This window comes from Ascidiella aspersa, chromosome 3 (genome assembly GCF_963924565.1).
Source record: "Ascidiella aspersa chromosome 3, kaAscAspe10.2, whole genome shotgun sequence".
Lineage (NCBI taxonomy): Eukaryota > Metazoa > Chordata > Ascidiacea > Phlebobranchia > Ascidiidae > Ascidiella > Ascidiella aspersa.
This window is the reverse complement of record NC_139449.1, coordinates 25190733-25213669: the sequence shown is the minus strand read 5'-3', so window position 1 is coordinate 25213669 and position 22937 is coordinate 25190733. Positions and strand designations below refer to the sequence as shown.

At 47.3% G+C, this 22937-nt stretch overlaps 1 protein-coding gene across 1 annotated transcript; it reads right to left on the bottom strand.

The window, feature by feature from the left end:
* Positions 1-7673: 7673 nt before the first annotated feature.
* Positions 7674-18618, bottom strand: LOC146161089 (uncharacterized). Its single transcript, XM_083385447.1, has 2 exons — positions 16971-18618; positions 7674-7828 (listed from the first exon to the last, which is right to left on the bottom strand). The coding sequence occupies exons 1-2, from the start codon at positions 18616-18618 to the stop codon at positions 7674-7676; spliced, it is 1803 nt and encodes a 600-aa protein (XP_083241573.1).
* Positions 18619-22937: the final 4319 nt, after the last annotated feature.

Below are 22937 nucleotides of genomic sequence, written 5' to 3'. Positions count from 1 at the left end.
TTTTTTTCCCTTTCGAAATTATAGTAGGGTAATTTTGTAACCACGATATATGCAACTGGAAATAATACCGTATTAAACACAATTGCAAATTAATGTAACCGATTTTAGTCAGAATTTATGAAAAAAAACTCGTTTCAAAAGAATCGGGCTGATTTCGTATTATCAATCGCTAGGGCGATTATTTTTTGATTTTTAAAAATATACACGTTAGGTAAAAATTTCACATTTGCTGGTGAAAAAAATTATCGCCCTGCTAAGGGCGTAAAAAGTTTCTTAACATGTGTTCACAATTCTAATTCTACTATAGTTTTAGTTATTGTTCATAAGGTGTATAACCAAATATAAGTATGTATCAGTGTACTGTATTAGCAAGTAGAACGTTGTAAAAAGTAACGTCGCCGGCGCCCAGTCAGCCATGTCGGTAGCCATAAGTGACTCTTAAACCAGTGGTTTTCTAACTGGGATCTGCGAACTCCTGGGATTGTATTGAGGGCACGGTTAACATAAATGTGTTAAGCGATAAGTTTTATTAGCTTTACTTTTTTATTAATTGGTACATTTGAGTACGATTTTTAACTTTTGTACCCATCATTTTAAGGAAACAAAGGGGTCACCAGGTTAAAAAAATTAAGAACCACTATTTAGCTTTGCGCAAAACTTAATTCATTAAAGTAACGAGTATTTCAAGTTCCTCGATGACAGAAAATCAGTGGTAAAATAATTTGGAACGGTGTTCCGTTGAATTCGGCGTATCGACAAAAATATATCCCCATTATAGGTCACTATATGTCGTTACTTGGTGACTCTGAAAATTTGCATGCGTTCTGATAAGAATTTTCTTATGCTTGCGGTAAGAAAATTGTTCGACTTTTCATTTTTATTTTACACCAAAACTTCAATCAAGCAACGTTCGCAGCAAACCAAACGACCAACACGCGAGTTTATGCCGAGAAATTTTGCACCTTTTTTTCCAAAAAACACCCGAACCTCTGTATCGACACCGGGATCGCCCGGTGGGCGCCAAGGCAACGGAAGAGATGAGCGACTCTTTGTCCCGCAAAGCGCTCGGCTGATTGCCTAATCCGCGCATCGCGCACAGAGCAGCGCTCTAATGCGAGAGCAACGTATGCGGCTCCGTATTCCTTTTCGCAGTGCAACCGGCGAAGCTTTCGTAAGCAGGCAAAAATGCACAGTTCGGCTGTTTTGGGTCGGTCGGGCCTTATCTTTGTCAGCGATCGGTTCCGAGCAACGCTTGGTACGAACCGGGCCCGACCCTATGCGATCCGCCCGATATTGCATTTTTCTCGCAACGGCGCAAAGAAGCGAGTTCGCCGCGTTGCGTCGTTTGCGAAGTGAACACGCTTTTCTTTTTTTGACGAAATATCGCTTATGAACTCAGCCGCCGCCGGGGCCGAAGCGGCTTTCCGGGCACAATGTTGCCAGGTTAAACAGAATTAGCGGTATTTCCACCTCCCGAACACCAACTGCACCGCGAGGCTTCTGCGACCTCACTTGAGTCTCTCGAAACGCACTGTGTGCGAAGTTTGCATATTTGTTGATCGTGTTTTTGAGATCTTTTCCCTCTCTTTCAGCGCCTTCCTTACAGTGTCAGGTCTTTTCCTCGTAATACCGACGTTGGTTTGTCACGATCCTTGGTGCGTAGACGGCCGCAAATCTCATGTCAGGCGATATTTATAGCAAACATGAACCTTTCGAACTGGCAAAAGATAAATTCCATGATAAACTTACCGCAAGTTCTGTTTTGATTGTTTGTTTTTTTGGTAACGACACCATAGGCTGTTTCATAAATTATTGCGATTCAAAACCGACATCACAATTCTCAAAAATTAGGTAAGCAAAGGGCAGAAAATGCGAAGGATGCGAAGTTTGTGTGATGTTAATGCACAATTAGAAAAAGCTGTTGTAACCGAATCTATCGACTGTTCAAATTGGTGTGTATGCTCTTTTAAAGAAAGCACTGACCAACGATGACGATACATATTCGTGAACCATGCGGTTGCCTTCGTAAAAGCTATTCCGGAAATAATTTGTCCTAATCAGCATTCTAGCCCTTCTAAAGAAGTACCGACCAACAAACATTGAACACTTGTAATAGTCGATGGTGTTAGGGCTACTCGAAAATCAAAGTACTCAAAAAGCTATACCCGAGTGTCATATGTTTACCCCGAACGACACTATATCAACAACTTTAAACCGGTATGACGAACCGGCATAGAGGAGCAATCATCCAAAGCGGTTAGTTAGCACCTATCAAGTTTTGGTAGTGCAATCAGTCAGAATGTAAACTCGGCCAGATGTCTCAGCGCTGATTGGTCTCCACGGTCAGCACGTTGCTCATCACGTCGATGCTTGTCATTGCAGTCGTAATAGCGTATACTGCATTATCATGAAAAAAATGGCGACTTTATAAAACTCGAATAAATAAACAACAGTGGAAAGAACTCTTCTGCTTTATATTTTATAATCCTGCCAGTTTTACGAAGAGAACTCGGTTTGTACTTCCAGCACCCTGTGCCTGCAACCTTACGTAACCGGACAAGCGTAAATATTCTTTGGCCCGCTATTATTTGGACGCGTGCCATGGCGGATCTCTCGACAAAACTTGACCTTGTCCCTCATACCGCTTGGCTTGGGACCACCCGCCATTTCGGCCCACGCCCCCGCTCTGCCAATCCATTTTCGCCTAAACGCGGCTTAAATACGAGTCGCGGCGCAAAATGGCTTTCGCTGCGGACCTCGATGCTTTGTGGAGCTGCGAGCTGTGCAGCGATGTGCAAAGTTCGTGGGGGTCCCCTGCACTTGCGCGGGCCTCCCCGGAAATCTTACGGATTTTTACTGATCCTTGCGGAATCCTCTAAGTTTGGCTAAAAGTTGTAGAGACCATCAGGCATCGCTCCTATAGCTTGCCTTGCTTGGCGCAGACCATGTGCTTTACAACGCGGGTTATGGGGATCTGTTTTGGATTTGTCGAAGGACAAAGCAGTAAGTATCCTATGTATATCCCGGGATTGATTTGCTTTTAATTGATACCTGCTTTGATCCAATATACGAACCGAACTCTGTTCTAAAATCAGTCCGTCACAACAATGGTATTTCAACGATGTAATACTACAATTCAGATTAGCAATCCACCCATAACTATTAGATTAAACAGTTGTGGTGTGAATAATTTTTATTAGTCCTAAGTTGAAAAATCTCCACGATTTCACATCGTACAGCACCCTTTCAACTTGCATATTATAGCCTTATTCGGAAAAGAAACTGTTGGCTGCACCAACATTCCTACTGTGATTTTTCTGTGAAGAGAAGTAATACTTCGATACCACCCTTCCAACGGTTGCAAGCGAGAAAAATAAGTTCACAAACTCCAGCATTTCAAGTTTAAAAAAAAACACCCATGAGAATCGAATCGTGGGCCGATTATAGTATAAGTGGTGCGCTTAACGGCGGCTGGCCGTGGGTCCTCGCGACGTGTGAACTCTGTCCGGGAGGCTGCGAAATGATCACCGAAGTGCAGTGACAAGAGCCGGGGCGTTATCTCCGCTTCTCATCGCGCACTGGATCCGGGCATACATTAAATGGGTCAGTGTTTGTAAACACATCCCGTCACCGCTAATTAGTGCCGGCCGAAGCGGCCAGCGACGCCGTTGGCGACTATACGTCCTTGCGTTTCTTTTTTGTATGTATGCGGACGCTTTATTCGTCACGTTGACAGCGTCCCAGGTTAGAAGCAATGGACGACCGCGGTCGAACATTGTTTACCATTTTTTATGCATGAAGCATCACTCGACCCTTTTGCTTTTTTTTACTTAACACGTGTTTGGACACTATTCTGTACTCAGCAAGCCCCCTTTTGCCCTGGTTTTTACCTGGTACATTTTAATGTTTAATGATTTTCTTCGGTATAGCTTTTACGATTTCCGTGGGACTATCATTATCCATTGGGTTTCTTCCAAGAACAGAGCTAATGAATCTGTTAAAAATAGCCAATATGCCATAAATAAATCGAGCCTTTTCTGATGTTTAACTGCGCACGGTTGTTAAAATTAGACTGTCAATTGTTTGTACCAAACGATTTGTTTTCCAAAATAAAATATTTCTTTATCCAGCAATTTTTTAGGACCAAACCTTAAATCAATGATGAAACGAACATCAAGGTTCCAGGCATTTATCAAAAAGAAACGGATGGCGTCGAATTAAAAGTTACATGAAAGTCGCTGTAAATTTCCACAGCAATAAAATTGCATTTGGGTATACTATGCACGAATCTGTAATGTAGCTTGATAATGAATTGCAAAGCCAAAAAGGTCGAGTAATCGGCATCGTTTTGGTTAGGACGTTTCGATACGAGCTTGTGTCATCTTCAGTTAATGGGAAAAAATTACACTTGTATGAACTGCACAGGCTTAGCAGCATTTAGTTTAACTCGTGAACTATAAACATCTCGTTGTATAATCACCCGCAGGTAACTTGTGACACAACACGCTCCTATGGCCGTTTTCCACGTTTATCGTCATTTTTAATTTGTCCAATTTCTTTTAACCGCTTTCCTTCCCGCAATTTCGCAAGAATCTGGTTGTCCCTATACCACGTTTGATTACCGGCCGTACTGCGTGGCAAGGAAGGAGGGAGGACGACGAAAGGCTTCAATAATTTAGCGCCTTCTTGGCGTTTCGCGCCGCGAGTAATTAAGCGACTGCGGCTTTCGCTTTCGCTCAAAGTGAAGTTTTTTTGTTTTTTCAATTTGCGGAACAATAACCGATATTAGCCGCACTTGCCATTGCGACGCCCGGTCTTGCCGACAGCGTCGGTGCTCATATGAATTTTTAAAGCGCAATATATTTAGCCAAAGTCTTGGAAAGGCGCGTCTGTAGGTGGTTGGTCGACATAACGGAAGCAGGTTGACGCCGGTTCGACTGGATTAAACAACTTTAAAATAAATATATTTTTCGTTTTTGGTTTAAGGCGAACCGACATTTGCTTTTACCCGGGTAAAATCCTGTGCGGTGCAGATGGTATCTCATAAATTTAGCAGATATTATGATCTAAAATCTCAAATGGCCGCTTTGTTTCGCATTCAGCTCAATTAATTTGAAAACATACGAAAATGCTGTAACACCAATAGTCTGTGTCCTTTATTCTTGCAGTTTTCTCCATTTCTACTTTTCACAGAAATCGAGATTCCTTTGTTATTTAAAACAATCAAGAAGATATTTTGTAAATTTTAGTTCAATTTTTGTTTTACTTTTAGATCCTTGTTTTCTACAATATTTAGCGATCACGAACAGAAGTTGGTGACGATTCGTGTTTCCTTGATTATTGCTGTAATTACTGCTCTTAATTTAAGTCTGTAAAGCCTAATTAGTAAAGCGGTGGTCCCGTGTGGTCGAGTGGTGAGCTTATACTTCCATCACTAAGCATTTTTCTGACCATAAAGGCAAAAATGTCCTTAGCACTTTTGTAAGAAACCTTTAGTTTTAAGTTTGAAAGCCTAGGATTTACTCTTAGTTTCTGCGTTTCAAACCTGCAGACAAAAAACTAAGCTTTGGCAGACAAAAATGAACAACACACTTAGGCCAAATTGAAAACGCTCGTTTATGTTACGTTCCACAGAAACACGATCGAAAAAATAACAACAGGAAAATTGTAGAAGGTGTAAAAGAACAAATAGAAAAACTGTGCGTAAATAACGGCGCGAACAAATTATCCACATTCGCTGACGATCGAATACCGGATGTCGCTTGGTAAATAGAAATATAACTAACGACGAAAAGCAAAGGTGTTGGGCGGCGTTGTATTTGAAATGAAAGAAATGCAATGGCGTTGCGTGATATTGGCGAAATTCAGCAGAGGTATAACGTGTGTTATGCTACCATTTCGTGTGTAAGTTATACCGTACTAACTTTTAGCGAAGCGGCAAGTTTTCTTTTAAAAAATATTTTTAAATTGTCCGATCTATTAACTTCGGGTACACTTTTTCAAGTAAATCGAACAAGCAAAACCGTATAGGAAACGATGTTTCGACACAATGTTTATACTAGGCCTATAATTATTACAGCAAACTTTCACAATTGTTTATTTAAAACAAAGTATACAGCGCATCATGGGTTTAAATTATTTCCGATGTGATTCCTATCTTTGCAATCGGGTATATGAATTAACAGCTCCGCACAGATCCTATCAATTTTCATTTTTCCCAAAGCGAAATTTTTAAACAACTCGAAATGCCAATTTATTTTTAGTCACAACGAAAGGCGATGAAGCGATCAGTAATTCGTTGGTGGGCATAATGTTGCTACCTCGAAGCGCAGCCAGCAGAACGCTGTTTATTTTCGTTAGAGGCCGAGGAAAAATTCCCGAAACGTTCTGTGAGCGACGCACATCTCCTTTGGGCCAAGAGCGATCGTACAGATAGCGCTGTACACTTGTACAGTGATGTTTTTGCATAACGGCAACTGTTGCTGTTTTGAGAGGAGGCGCGCTCGGCTGTGGCTCGCCAATTGCGACTGGTTAAGTCGAAATCGAGTTTACGAGTTCCTTTCTAATTTTTCGAACGTTTCTGTGTTTAGAAAAAATAAATTACTAGCGAATCGCAGTTGAAGTGTTGTGCCTGTGTGGTTGCCAGCTGCCAAGCACACCGGCGCAAGTCGAAAGCGCACTGGGCAAGATAAGGCTCCGCGGGTGAAATTTCAATGCAAAAAAAAACACAAAAAAGGGCAACCTGGGTGGCTCAACGTCGCAGCGTAAACAATATAACGAACAGGTCTCGGCACAGGGCGCCTTAATTGATTCCTAACGTGTCAAAGGCAATGGTGTCTGACAGATAGCGGCAAATGGTAGCCCCTGGGCCAGCACGTCCCACGCCAGGCAGCAACAAACAACCTAACCTCGCTGGCAGGGCCCCGCCTGTTTGCCGTAGCAGCAGTGCGAACTGGTGCCCATTTAGCAACCCAACCTCCGCTACTTGTTCTCGTCGCGTTTATTTTGTGCTGCGCCCGCGCACAATGGGATTTATTATACACCGCTGAGCGCAAGTTGCTGCCGCACCGCGGCCGCTGGTGTTGAGAATGGGCCGCGCGCACGAGCCGGCTTCTGAAGATCGTCCATCACGAACCAAAGTCTTATCTAAGACGGCCCGGGGTGGCACCGTAATCTCGCCAAAAATGTCCGCTCGACACCAGTGATCCCGCTCGTCTTCGGCGCTAATTAATGCAAAAACCACCGACCTTTGAGCCGTCGCTGCCAAATCGGGCATATCTGCCTTGCATCACGTCGGAGATATGTTAAGCTGGAGAGCCGACAGCGAATAGCAGCCCTTTTTCATGCGAATCCCCGTCCTATCGAAGTCGATGTATTGCAAGTGGTGATGAGTGAATGGGATGGCGTAGCAATTGCGACTATAAATAACCGTTTTAGCCGAGCCGAGTCACGCCGCTGTGGGCTCGTTATTTTGCAAACAAACTGGCGAACGACGGTTTGCGTATTTCTCGGCTCTTGCACATTCTCGGAGGTGTTCACTCGCGACAACTGCAGCCTAGAGAAAGTCAACAACGGAGAATCGCCGTAAAATTCCTTCCGACTCGTGTAATTTTCCGGGGTGACGTAACGCCCGGAAGTGCGGGGCCGGTGCGACGTCTAGCGGCCGGGCGATTTTACATCGCACAGGATTTGCTGTCGTAGTAGGCATTGGAGTAACCCGCGGGCACCGGGATGGCGGTAGGCATGGGGTAAGGTGCCGGCTTGCGGTCCATACCGTTTGTCGGGTAGGGGTCCATCGCACATTCGGTCTTGAACTTCATCGCTGAAGCTGAATAAGAAAAGGGAACGATTTAGTTATGGGTTTTGAAAAGCAGTTTGACAATTATGTATTTTTGAAGATGTTTAAAACTGGTCATCGACATCAGAGGTTTAAAATAGGCTATTAAAAAAACTTTCTCTATACTTTAAAATACATTTAAAACTGGCGCTGTGTGGCTGTACGCAACAGTATTTAAGCGAATAAATAGTTTATGCAGCTCGAAATGAATCACGCCGGACATTATAGGCGACCGGTTGCAATCAGATACAGGCGGCAATTTTGGGGTGCGCGCTCGCAGACAGCTGCTTCATCCGCGATAGGACGATAGGAGCAAATCGCCCGCGAGTGTCACGATAAGATGGGCAGCGGAGGACACGGCGGGATTCCGGCGCGCCGCAAGACAAACAAACAGCCGATCGGCTGGAGGCTAAAGATAGAAGTCGCGCGGGAGGAGAGCAACTCTGGGAAGAAAGCGATGGCCGCTGCCGCAATTAATGCCTGCCCCTGAGCTAAGTCAACACGGCGGCGAAAGTCAACTGCACATTTGCGTCGGAGAAAATCGACTGGCGAGTGCGCGCAATTGGCCCGATAGCGTGCTTGAGGGTGACAAGGGCGGGGGAGGGAAGCAGCGATAAGCGCATCTGGCCGTTATTCTGCTGCTGGAAGTTGCGACCAATTACTTTGGTCTCTCCGCAGATGCCGCTGTGCCAAACTTATCATGATTTAAACCTAAACGGGCTGGGAAACTTACTGGTGTGAAATTCTAAACATATGACTTTTTAAGGTGTTACGTAAGTTTCAAAGGGGGGTTAACAGCTGCCAAAAAATACACAATAAAATGAGCGTGCTACTTTTAAAACTTTGTATAAACTGTGTCCGAAAACGGATATTCTCAAGAGCTGTTCGGCGGTGACCTCGAGGTGTCCGCCTCCCATTGCCAGATTCTCACAAGGATCAGGCGGCTATTAACAACACATCGCGCCTTCAGATCCCAGGAAAGTTTTGCCGCCTGCGCAGGGAGGCCGCGCTCGCGAGTTTTTGATTGACGATCGCGCGGAATTCGGCCTCGGGTTCGCGGCCCCACGACTCCCGCTCTGGCGTTTCGCCAGAATTTCTTTTCGTCGGCCGCTTTAATCTGACGATTTATTGCCGTGCATCGTTAGGCAACGCGCGGTTGTTGCGAGGCGCTGTACGCTGGCACGGCTAAAGCAAAACAACTTTTCTAGCCGAAAACACTCTTCACTTCCGAGAGGTGTGGCGGTCGCGGCGCCGAAATCCGATTTCGCGAATTCGTAAAACAATAACGGTCAAGACGCAGAACGTCGAGCGATCGGTCGGATTTTAGGCTTAAATCTAAAACGGGCGACCCGCGAGGTCACGGCAACTGCCAAGAAGCGGATTGGCCAGGCCGTCGCCACTTTCAGCAGCCTTAAAACGGTCGCCATTTTGTTGAATAATTGCGTCTCGGGCAGCTGCGTGCAGCAAATAAGTTGGCTATTTTATCATCGACGCGACGTTTATTTGCGCTACAAATGTGCCTGGCCGCAATAGCGTTTTCCGCATGACCGTTCGCTATTTAAGGTCAGTTAAATGTCGTTTTCACCCCGTTTTATCAAGCGTTTTTCGGTTTCGGCGTATTGACACTATACTGGCTGATTGCTTAAACGGGAGCTTTTTCTTCAAAATCAAAACTCTGTAATAATGGCGAGCGCCCGATTCTCCACACAAGCAAAAAGTTAGTCCTCGCCCGAAGTCGCTTGTAGGAGAAACAGACCGCGATTAAAGTTGTCAGTTCTCGCACTGGGTTAAGCCGTGTTAGCGGCTTTATCAACATTTAAAAAAACTCTCGCGTCACGCAGTTCGAATCAACTCACGATTTCGTGTGCGCGTTTTGAGCGGCGAATACGCAGCAGCGATAATAACGTGTGCTTCGTCCAAAGCTAAACAGCGAGGGAAATTTATTTCGACAGTTGCCAGACGCCACGGCCAACTCTCGACGGCGGCGGTTTCCGACGTTCGCACGTTTTTCGGCCCAATATCAAGCGTCGTTTCTAAAAGGCGCCGGAACGAGAGCTTTTTGGCGGTGTCGGCGTCGCGCGAAATCGCGTTCGTTCCGCGACGGCCGCCTTGCCCGCTCCAGCCGTGGGCAAAGCGGCCCGGGCGATTTCGGCGAAATCTCGCCTATCTATCGTGTACCGCTCGTCATTGCAGTAAACAGAGCAGCGGCGCTTGCGGGCCCCATTCGCCAGCAGCTCGGCCTCCCCCACTTCTGTTCAGCACTTGATGCCCTTCCACGAATTTTCGACGGTCGTTTAGTTTGGCGACGGCGCGATGCATTCGGTGTATGCGAAAACGACCCCCTCCCCCCCTTTCTGCTGTCTAACGCTTGATGCATGAGAGCTTGTCGAATGGGCGACGCTCGTTTCTAAATGTGGGATCAGCTCCACGCCAACTCCAACGCTAATCGATCAAGCAACTTTGTTTGCTGTTTTAATATTTTCGTAAACGCCCTAAACCTACAGCCAGTGGATAACTTGGACGTTCACGTTTTTTTCTTTGATACTTAGATAAACGTCAGATAAATATTGAGTGACTCTAAATTAACTTTCTCATTTGTTTTTTGTGTTGTACTTCAATCTCCATCCATTACGGTCAAAAGATAGATGTCTCGTTTTAATTAAATAACACATCCAGCTAATGGCACATTCGAAAAACGTAATTCGTTCAATATTTGCGGCCTCGCTGCAAACGAGAAATTTATAGGCACGAAATTATCTCGTTCTAAATCGTGAGAAAAAATAGTCGTGAAACCAAGAGTCGGCGAATTTCGAAGGGTAATATTGCGCCCGGCCTAACTGTCAGAAAAACCAGTCGTTCCCAGCAACCTTAACGTAATTTAACCGCAACAGAAAAAAAGGGCCGGGCGAGATCAAGAGAACTAGATAAAATAAAGGGTCTTATACCGCCACCAGAAAACTGACGGTTATTGCCAGGACTAAAACGAGCCCGGATCCTATTTGTATCGACCACCTTTAAGTGCGCCTATCTTTATCACTTATGAGGCTTGTCTGTTTATTAGGGGTGGTTCCTTTGCGTGCTAAATATCCCAAACGAATGTAGATATATAAGCATCATGTGTAAATATATAAGTGTGTGTTTGTGGGTATGCGTGACTCTCTAGTCATCGGATCGACGAATTAGTATAGCAACGGCGGTTAAGGGGCACTAACAGATTTCCTGTGTGTCCGTAAACACAGGGCGTTGTGTTTGTAAACATGAACTTCGCGCGGCAGAGGCGCTCTTCGTTTTTTTTTAGCCTGCCCTATAGGCGTTACGTCGCCGAGCAATTTATAGCGGCTGAAAATAAGAATCGCTCGTGGAATAACTCACGCGGAAAAGGCGCATGACGACATCCTATAGCCGGGGCGCAATTACAATTAATAAAATCACAACGCAATTAAGCCAGATGCGGTTGCGGCGCCTAGCCAGGAGTGCGAGAAGCGAGCTCGTCGCGGCAATTATATTAGATGACGTATGGTGGTGCTACCTATAGTCGGGCTTCACTCCGCCGCACAGGCGTCGGTCTGTCCTGAGCGCCAGGCCGGGGCCACAACGTGTACGATGTGTTGTCGGAGCGTTGGAGTGGCGTTAATTAAACGCGGCGCAATTACACGGGCACGCCAGCACCCTTGGCCGCGGCGCTGGGCGCGCGGTCGCCTAATCGCCCGTTCCCGCTCGCGCGCTGTCACGTTCGAGCCGCTCGGCCCATTGTGCGGCAAAGGTCGAAGACCACGTTTAGAATGGTTGGCGCCTAAATCTACGCCCCCGAGTAACGGCGAATTAGCCAGCGTTCCAGGTCGCTCGGTTAATATGGCGGATGGAATTCCGCGCGCCTCGGCCGATTCACGAAGCGCCAAATGCGTATTCCAGGCTTTGTGAAGTCGGGCCACGATGACAAAGTTCGAAAATATTTTCCATGCTGAAAAACGCGTATTTTTCTACGCGGCTGACGCTCGCTGTGTCAGCACCCGCATGTTATGCCTTGCTATTGATTTAAGATGATGAAACTCGATAAGGCGTCTGCTGCCAGGCTTGTTTTGCATTTTCCGCCCTATGTCGCTCTATACATGCAGGTCCGATGAGACTATGGCGCTATAATACATGCGGTGTCCCTCATTTCGGCTGCGATTTTTCTCCCAATGTGGAATCTGAACTAAATTTAAAACTGAGATCTTGTGCGAGATGTCTATAAAAGTTATTTCCCGGTTATCGGGACGCCGAGATGTTGTGTTGCGATTCCCCGCCCGAGAAAATATCCCCGATTCATAGGAGAATATTTGCAATGGCAATTTTTTTTGAACTCAGTCCGCCGCGATGTAAAAATCTCCAACACTGCCACTTTTATTGTGGCGAAACGAGATTGAACTTCTGACAGCCGCTATTATACTTTATTTGTATTAATTTTATAAAACTCCGCATAAGATCCGAAAGCTGCTGGCGTACCACCCGAAAACTGCTTTAGGATAACGCGTTTTCAATGACGGCCCAGGTTAAGCAAAGCGGACTCCACGACTGGCGCGTGAACTGCGCAAATCACCGTTCCAAGCTTTACTGGCCATCGCGGCTGAATAAAGCATCCATTAAGCGCCCTAACACCGGTCATTATGCCCTGCCATGTGTTCTGCTATCCGCGCCTATCTCGCCCAATGTCGTCATCGCTGGGCCCGTGACGCAAATCTTGATGCGACTAACATTGCGAAAGCGCGATAATGGCCGGTTTGCACCCCCACGGCCCTGCTCGAGCGATTTTTCATACGAATTCCATAGTTTTGCAGCGCGGTTTAGTGGAAAAAAGTCGATCCGACGGTTTTGTGGAAACGCCTAACGCAAAATCGATTGCTCGCCGTCCTAGTTAGAAGCGCATCTTATTGTTTGTTTACCCCGCCTCGTTAGTGATAGCGATACGGACTCGACTGTTCCGGCGGTTTCCCAGAAACCTTTCTTCACAGTGATGCCGCGGTTCTTGGCTCCACGGCGACAAGTGAAAAGCGCAAAATCCTTGTTTACACGGGGTCAGCGGCTAAATGCCGGGACGACTTATGACAGTTGACAAGTGTACCGCGCACCGTTTCTGCCCGGCACTCTCGGCTAATCGCTTAATAACGCTGCTCGATTTTCGATATCGATGGCGTTTTGCGAAAAAAATAAAGAGCGCCAGCGAATGTTTTGCAGGCGAGGTTTGAGACGATCAGTCATCGCGGTTCGGCGACGTCTCGTGACGTGACGAGAGCTAAATCGCCTACAATTCCGACGTTCGAGAAACGGGTGAACAACAGGTCGTCCAGCTCGGGCCGTTAAGCCACCCGCGTGGAATTCCCAGCTCGTTCAAATTCATCTGTGCGTGGCTCGTAAACAAGTCACAGTCCGCTTTTCGCTTAGCATGTGGTGCCGCTGCCCGTGGACAGGTGCTGCACTTCAGTCACAGTATAGCCTTGCTAACCGGGAGATCCGGCAACATTGGTGGCATTATGACGGACTGTCAACGCGCCTGAACGACTCTACTTAAATGCTGTCTTGCTTGCGACCCGCGCTAAAATTTTGGCAGCGCACCTGGCGCTTGGCGAGGCTAATTTGATTTATCCCCCCTTCATCGATTTGCGAGGGGTGCGAGGCTACTTCGATGTGAATTTTGGTGGCCTTGGGAATTGCGCGCATGGGAGGACCGTTTTACAAGCGCCGATAACACTCGACCGTGCTGGACACAACAAAACGAGCGACACCGCAGCTGCAAATATTTGATTTTATTTCAGCCGCCATGAAACTTTTTAGGAGGGAAGGGAAATGAATCACTCCAATATCACTATCTGGATGGTTGGGAAATCGCTTACTTGGTTGGGAAATGGCCTTGCTTAGAAAACAGTTTTAAACTTAGTCTACAGTCTTTTCCCAAGCCGAACATGTAAAAACCGTGGAAAATCCGCGCTACTGTGGGAGTTGTATAGTTGCCTACCGGACAGTTGAATTTAAGTGGCCTATTATTTGTTGTTAAAGCTGTTAAAACTAACGCTAATGGTCAAATCGACTTCCACATATACCAGGTTAATAATATCAGTCGAAAAAATTCCTCAAGTATTTTTTTATTTTTTGTCGTTCGGGGTCATTTATCCTGACAACTTGTGTAGGTCGTCGAAAAGTTGAAGAATAAGCATAATTGCCAAAAAGAGCTATTTTAATCAAAATATTTACAATGTTCAACATTTTTGCAATAAGATATCATCCAATTTTTTAAGTTTTATTTTTCTCTGTGGCAAATTGCGCCAAACGAAAATCGCCCGAACGCCGGCGATCCGTCATAAAGGCAAGGCAGCTCGCGCGTCGTCGTCGTGTTTTGGTCACAAACAAGCCAAACCATGATGACGTGTCCCCGGTAGCGTCGACAACGCGACAGGCGCCTCGCCATTTCGAGTCCTTGCTCAGAAAGACACTCGTCCGATGCGCCGCGCGCTAATCGACTTTCGCAAATATCCGGTAAAGCGACAACTTTGCAGGTGACAAGCCTCGACATTTTTATTGTCTTCCGGCGGACGCCCGGGGGCTCTCGGGCCTTTAGCGAACGCGACGCGGCATTGTTCTTCAATTATTCACGGGAATCTCCCGATGGCCGGGCGCCTCGCGTTTCTATCTTTTCTCGGTCGTTGACGATCGCCGAAGCGCCCGCGACGCGAATAACAAATTCACCGCGCTCGCCATTGTTCGCTTTCACTTGGCATTCTCACAGTTCTTAGCGCGCCAGATAGGATCTCCGCGCGCGATTTCTATGCCCTTCGTGGCGTTTTAAACGGTCGACGCGATTATTAGTGACGAAGTTGTTTGCGCATTTTGCCAAAACAACAACAACAACAAAATTTCGAAAGATGACCATAGGCGCGATTTTGTTTACGTCGAAAGACAATGGATTGCAATGCGAGAAAAAAAACACGTAGTCTCAGATAATACACGTGGTGGACTGGTGGTGAAGTAAGGCGTAATTCCACACAGTTATACATTGACCTACGCTTAATTTTCAAAAAAATATACATGGTTTTGGCAGCCTCCCAAACAGTCGTGTCGAATGCAAACTCGCTTGACTCTAACCAGAAACACAACTGGTTAACCGGCGCCTAGAGGAAAAATAAAGTTTCATCGCATGGCGTTTTGGCAATATAGCTCGGCTACGGAGAAAGGCCTGGCGTAGACCTTTCGTCGCCCTGTCGGCCGTGTTGTTGCCGCCCGTCGTCCCGAGGCAGGCCGCGCGGCGATCCTTATCAGGTTATGTGCTAATCAATCTATAAAGCGCATCGGCGACACCTTAACCCCGACGGCACGATTAAAACGCGGCGCGCCCGCAACAAGCGCGCGCTGTGGCGGCTCGCGGAAAGCCTTCCTCATCAATTTAATGGAGGCCGTTTTGTTATGCAACGCGTCCACAGCGGTTTTTGCAGTTTCGCCTAATGGATTAAGAGTTCGGCTCGTTTGACATTCGCTTCGTCCGATGCGCCCGAAACGTAAATTTACTCGTATTTTCCGGCGACCTTTGCTGGCGCTCGGGCAGCGAATGTCCGGGGCTATCGCGCCGTCGATCTGCCAGTTAAACATTGTCGAGGTGTGTTGCTGCCGGGAAGGGCCGCCCAACCCGAAATCGCGAACCGGCTCTTGTCGCGTTGCATTATGATGGATTAAAAACGGTCGAATGATTGAAATTCGACGTTGGCCGGATGCTAAGACACGCCATTGGCACTGGGACGCCCCTAGACATTCACCGCACTCTATCTTTATTTTGGGATCGTTCCGCGACCGGCTTCTCACGACGTAGATGCTTATTCGACCTACTGTTTACAGCGGTTGTCGGATGTTCAATTATAGGCCCAATAAGGGCACGGCGCTTAAACTAAAAGAGCTCGAAATATTCACGCCCTAGAGTGCTGACGAGAAGTTGCCCAAAATGAAGTCCGCACCCTTTTTGCATTACGTCATTCCATACGGCTTTGAGTTAGCGATTACGGCCGTGTTCCGTGTGCAATGTGCATTTGCGCAGCACAAACGGGCAAACGAGATAGGCTCGTTCTTGCAGTAGTTTGGCTTGTTTCGCGTTCGGGGTCTGGGCGACTACGCCCCGACTTTAGGCGTAAAATCGCGAATTCGCAACGGCGACGTGGGCCTTCCTCCCAACCCGAGACTGTCCATCCCGCGGCTGGCGTTTGCAACCGACAGCTCCCACTATGCCCGTGTGAGCAACTTGCCCGCTTCCGATCGACATCCTTATCGCGGCGCTGCATCGTTGTGTTTTAGGTTCGCTCTAGTTGACTCCGTTGTTTAGGATTGGGCTAGGGCGCTTCGCCGACTTACTTGGCTACGCACAAATTTTTTAGATAAGAATATTCGTATACTGGCGAGTAGTCAAAAAAAATTTACTGACGTTGACACAGGGCTCTTATTTAACGAATTTGTTTTACCGTGATTTGAGGAGTGGTCGATACGATTTTCTATAGTTAGTGAGACACACCACACTTCTGGTAAATTGTTTGCGCACTATAGACGATTTATTTAACGGAAAACTCGTATCTGTCGCCTAAAGTTGCCAATCTCGCCCGCACACCGCGACTTATTCGCGTTTCGTGCGCTCGTTAAGCCCTAGCAGCCCCAGTCGTCAACCCAGGCCACAATCCCGGCCGATTTGCCACTTTAACCTATTCCTTATCGCAACTGCCTTCCAGGGGGAGGAACGACGCACACGGCTTGGTAAATGGAATCCGACAAGCGCCGCGTTTGTTGCTTTGCCCCAGTCAGGATAACAAGCCGAAAATTCCGCGGCACCCGGTCGCGAAAATCCTCGTTATCGCGAGCAGCTAAATCTTTCGTCGGCTCAGTGTCAGCTAAACCCCTGATGGACGCCAGACGCGCGGCGCAAAAAATGCCGGCATACGCCCCTGAAAAATGCCGCTGCGATAGCGCAGTTCGTTTAAATGCGCCCCTTTCAACACCATTTCAACACGCTTATGTGGTTTTACGGATTGTGGTTCTATTCGAAACGACGCGGTAAATAATGTTAACGTATAGATGAAATATATACAAATGGAAATTGCAAGGAAATATCACAAAGCGAATAAATTACCTTCGTACGACAAATCCCTTGGCGTCGAGTAAAACGGGTGGTAGTCCATGCGCTGAACGGCCACTGGGTGCGCGTTGCCGTTCATCATCGAGTGGCGGTGGTGATCGGACACGACGTTGCCGGCAGGCGGGTTTTGGCGCATGTAGCTGCCGTGGGATTGCGACGTGGTGCCGGTCGTCCAGCTGAACATCGAGCCAGGTGAGTAATGGCTGGACTGAGCCGAGATGCTGGCCGGCGAAACTTGCGCCGAGCTGTTGGCGGCGCTGGACACCTCGGCGCCATTGGCCGGGAACTGGCCATTGGTGATGGCGTGCTGGGGTGAATTGGAGCCGCAGGGATCCTTGGGGCCCATCGTGGGCGACGTGCACACAGGGCTGGTCATGCCGTTTGCCGCAGCAGCCGCCACGGCGGCGCCGTTGAAGAAGTGCGCTGTGGCCGGATCGAATCCCATGAAGTTGTGGCCGCGATGTGGCGGCGGTGCCATGGCTCCCGGGCCAACACCCCCAGGCCCGAACATGTCGTGAGGCGGTCCGTAGCCTTGGTGTCCGATGAGGCCGGGCGGCCCACCGAAAATGCCGTACGGTTTAAGCGCCTGGCACTTTCTCCTGAAACCCCTCGGACGTCGACGAAAGGACCCCTCTTCGAACATGAACTCGCTCGCCGGATCGATTGTCCAGTAGTGGCCCTTTCCCGGTCGTCCGAGTCCCTTGGGCAGCTTGATAAAACACTCGTTGAGTGAGAGGTTGTGCCGCACGGAGTTCTTCCAGCCCTGGTAGGAGCCGCGGAAGAACTCGAAGCGCGTCTGCAGGAAATTGTAGATCTCGCTGAGCGTGAGCTTCTTCGCCGGTGAGCTCTGAATGGCCATCACGATCAGGGCGATGTACGAGTATGGTGGCTTTTCCGGGCGTCGATGACCCATACCGTTCGCGTCGGCGGCCTTCTTGCCAGAGCTGGACATTCCGTCGCTACCGTCCTCATCAGCGCTTGGTGGGGTCTGCGGATCACCGTTGGCCGAACCTAGGCTCAAGTTAGGATCAAGAATCGCTGGTCCATCGAGAACACCGTTGTCGGACAGACCAGAGCTGTTTCCGTCTGTGCTCAACGCCGGACCGTCGACCTTACTGCTGATGTTGTTGTTGGCGTTTTCGTTGCGCGAAAGCTCGTCCACCGCCGATCTGCTGCCGTTGTTCAACGCCGATTCGATAGTGGGCGACTGTTGCAGGTGCTGATGGTGCGTGGGCATCTGCTGCTGCTGTTGCTGTTGAAGGTTGGGAACGATCTGCTGCTGTTGCTGCTGTTGTTGTTGAGAACCTAGCATTGAGTCGCCGCTGCCCGGGCGATTCGGAATCGACATGGGAAGCTCCGCTTGAAGATTGTGATGCTGAAATAGATGGTGCTGACTGCTAACGGCCTTGTGCGCGGCCGCCATGTTGTACTGCTGCTGTAGGTGGCTGTGGTCGAGGGGCGGGAGCTCGAAACTGTTTGTGTGGTGCAGCTGCTGTCCTGGATTGGTGTAGTGGTGCCCCATGACGGGCAGCGAACGCTGTTGGCCCAGGGGGGCATGAGTTGCGTGCTGAGGCAGCCCCATTCGTGACTGGTAGGATCCAACTGGACTGAGGCCTCGGAGGTGGTGTCCAGTCACTTCCATAATATGTTGGACAACTTCGTGTTTGTTGCTTCGAAAATTGCAGGATGTGCAAAATTTGTTATCTAAATTGGTAGATAATCTGCTGAAAGAATAGCGATGTTATTATACTTGAAGTACATTTTATCGTTAAATTTTAATAATAGTTCGCCATAAAAATGTTGTCGCAACAAAATATTAAAACATTCAAACGTTTCGTAAAATATCGTAATTCAGTTGTACTTTTTGGTCACTGCTAACAACGTTCCAAATAATATGTTCAGGATTTATATCTGCATCAACTTTACTCCAACATTTACACACTTGCTTACTTAATCACATAAAACCTGTTGCCCTGTAACTGAATCTTGCACACACCCCTGCTCTGATATAACTAATTTTATTACTTCTCTACTACGATAAACTGTTTAGTGTTTACGCCTTCCTGAAATTTCCACATCGACTTTCCTGCATATCTCGGACGCCATCTAATCGTCGACTGACCCGCAACCGTGAACCGGGCCAGGGTCGTGGCCGTTTAACTTTCGACAGCTCAGATGGTGCTCGCAACGTCATCGCGCTTCCTTTTCGCGGCAATACTTTCCCAATTCGTCGACAACAGATATTAAACCGCAATTAAACAAAACAAACGTGGTCGCCGTCGACGCGTACAGCGCGAGATTACCCTCGCTACTTGCGCTGCTGCGTCGGCCAGCGAGCATTACAGGCGAGTGCTGTTGTGTCGTAGCGTGGTCCTTATTAGCTGTAATTGCCGGCTTGCCCGCGGCCAACCAACAGTCCGACCACAACGCCGTATTAATGATCGCCCTTTTATTCCATCCACTCTCCCATTCGGAAACAATTACGCATTGGCCGATCCGCGACGGAGAAGAGCGTTCCTCTACGGCTGCTGGTTGTGCCCAGGCTCCGAAGCCGCCCGACGATATATATCTCCGTTGCGCGCCTAATTTTCGACGGACATCCTTAACTTAATAGGCTCGGGCCCCCTTTGTGGATCGCACGTGCTAATTTGCGAGTCCTAACCTCGTTGACGTGGGCGCCCTACATTCTGGCTGCCGTCGCCGCCGCCACAACCATTGACCGCTTATGACGGTGTTAAAAAAACGCTTTCCGCGTATTTTCGGACAGCCTTCTTCTCATTATGTAACTTTGTCGCTTCTACAAGGCGCATTTCCTGCAAAATTTAAGGATTAAACCGTGACGTTGTTTTTTTGGACTATAGTTCAGCGCGGCTACACTTCGTTTCCTTTCTTTCATAAAAACCTACATTATCTTACATAACGTACCGCGAGTTTTGAGCTGTAATAGGCGCCGAACATGCCGCCTCTGGAGATTAGAAGGCGGTTGTTGACGCTGTTTGCGGCTTTCGGCTCTTTTACACTTCGCCACTGTGTAATTTAGCCCTTGACCCCACTAACGAAACTAGGTACTTTGTCCAGCGCGAGGCATTAGCTGTTGGCTGGCAGTTGTACTTAAAAGCTACCCGAAATTTAAATAATAATAAAAAAAAAGTAATTACAGGTTACTAGCGCTTTGACAATAAATTACATTATTAAAATACCACCAAAATACAATTTTTACCTCGTAAAGCTGTTAACAAGTGAAACTGAAACTAAGGGTTAAAAACGGAAACCACCATGATTTTCAAAAGCACACAGTCATCCATAACATCCATTATCTGAGAGATTTAAAACGCCAATTACACTCTGGCAACAGGCCGCCAAATTAGAATAAAATAACGCCGCGGTATCTTGCGTTGAGTCTATTCCTGTGCCCTGTCAGAGGCGTAAGCCACTCAGCTTTCGAAGAATGTTCACCGGGCATCGCATAATAATAAAAGCCCGCTTAAATCCACTTTACGCACCGCTGCCCGCATTAGATTGGGCTTTTACGAAGGGTCTGCGACGTGGTTCCCCCGACCCAAAGTCGTATAACAGACACATGCTATGCCCGTTCCTGGGCCGAGCATACAGGATCCCTGGTTAAAGCGGGCCTTTGGGCATGTACAGGCTCTCGGCACCCAGGCCCCAGGGATTAACTGATCAGGCGCCTGGAAAATCTCGGGACCACCGTAGATGCTGACGATGCTGCTTGTTTCAGTTAAAGTGTTGGCGCTTCTACCGGTCGTGTTCCTGGAAGGACAACTTGTCGACGCCGCGGGACACATTTGCCCACGTTGATAAGAACATTAAGTGTTCACATAACTATTTATGCGGTGGTTTAACAACAGGAAAATTATGTTAATTAAACCTAAATTGTCAACCCAATTTTAAGTACGCCGGGAGCCTTTAGAGGGTATGAATGTTTCGGTGAACCAATGTTCAAGTTAAGTAATTTAAAAATATTTACAAAAACTATGCACACAGAACCAAGCTGTCATGCATGTATATTATTCAAAAAAACGGTAAACGCTTCTAAACTTTCGCTCGAATCAATACATGTTGCTTTCCAAAGCAGGCATTTTTTAATGTTATCGCGATAAGTACTTTGAACCTCGTCAGTGCAACCAAACTCGTTTTATTTGCATCATATTACGCGCTTCGTAACGCGGCGCCCGTATATATTGCATTACAGCGTCACCCGCCATTTTGCGCATTCTGGAGACGCTATAGCTGTTTCGGCTGGCAGTATTTTTCAGTTAGCGGTTAATCTTTTGCCATTACCGGTTTTGCGAATAATTATTTATGTCTCAATGGCCTTAAAATATTGAACCTTTAGGTTTTATAAAAACTAACACGTCCAGTTAAAAGGTAACAACATTTTTCTAAAAGTCACACACAATTTGCAATACCACGTTAAACTCACTGCGGACGTGATGTTCACATCTTATTACTCTTACTTTAACCATTGTTGGGCAATATATTCGGCCTTTGGGCCTTTTTTTGTTTATTTCTGCTTGAATTTAAACTAGTGATAAAATAAACACAAGATCGGACTACTATCATCTCTAAAACAAAAGCAAAATTTCTGGATAAGGCATTAATAAAGCACATATTGCAGCCAAAATAGCAAGCTAAATAACAAAGTCATATATGTATGTTTTTATTTTATTAATTTTTGCCAAATAGTCATGATACTTGAAATGAAAGTATGGTAAAATCAAACAAAAATTTTAAAATGCCACTAACGACAGATGTAATACGAACGAGGGTACCATATTTTGTTGTGCGCTTGGCTTGAAAATACAAGCAACTTGTTTCGATGTTTTGCACATTCAAACTAAACAGCAACAACCAAACGATTTTTTTTTCTTTAACCTTAAACTCTGCAACCTTATATTAATTGATGTACTTTTCCTTTATTTTTGAATATTTGGGCCATCAACTTTAAACAACCACACGGAAACACAAATTATATATCCGGTTAAAAACGGAACAACCCTTCAAGACGCTTCTGATCGGGAAGCAGCAAAGTGCTGACAATTAAGCATTTCCCATTGCCTGACATTAATCCGCATTTCGCCGGCGCATTTTGCCAGTCCAGCTGAATCAAATGTCCGTTCGCCCCTTGCGACACCAACAACAACAACAACAACAGCAGCAACGTTAGCTAATCGCCGCCCAGGTATACGGACATGAAAACCAGAAAAAGCATCGCGCCTTCGAAGCGACGCAAACTCCAAATGAAGTCGCTCCGTCGAGACCCTTCGTCGAAAGCGAGCTGCGACTGTTGTGGCCCGCACCTCGCACTGTAGTCCAGAGAACGCCCGGGCCCCGGCTCTCGGCCCTCGTCGCACTTTCTCGTCTCGCGAAGCAAAACGTAATCCTTCGCCTCCAGCGCCACGATCGCACCGCGTCAATCAATTTCCTCGCCGCCGCCGCCGACGATATTCTCGTTCGACTTTCTACAGTGCTGGGGTGGAATGGGCCCGCTTCAAGATTTCACTTAATTTGCGCCCCGGTTTCACCGCAAACGCACCCAAATGTATTTTGGTGCTGTTGTCTGAACAACATATAGCAAACAGTCCAAATGGAAAGCCTGCCCGTTCCGCGAGTATCGTGCAACTATGGCCCAGGTAAGTGATATTTCCAAAGCTTTGACAGTGGTCTTCATCTTGATAAACCTTTCCTCTATTCACATTAGCGCGCGCTCGAAAATTGCGTAACCAAGCGACCGACCAAAGCCTGGCCGCTGCTGTTTCACCCCCTCCCGCCAAGATTGCTTTGCCAATAATGCGCGACATGCATTCCAAGTGAATTACGCCCTGACGTCGTTTTATCGCGATTTGATAAGCAACCGGTATGCACAGAACACCTACGTCGGCCCGTGCGTACCACTGTATTGGCAACTCTTTTCCAGGGCGCGCTGGTCGCCTTGTTTAC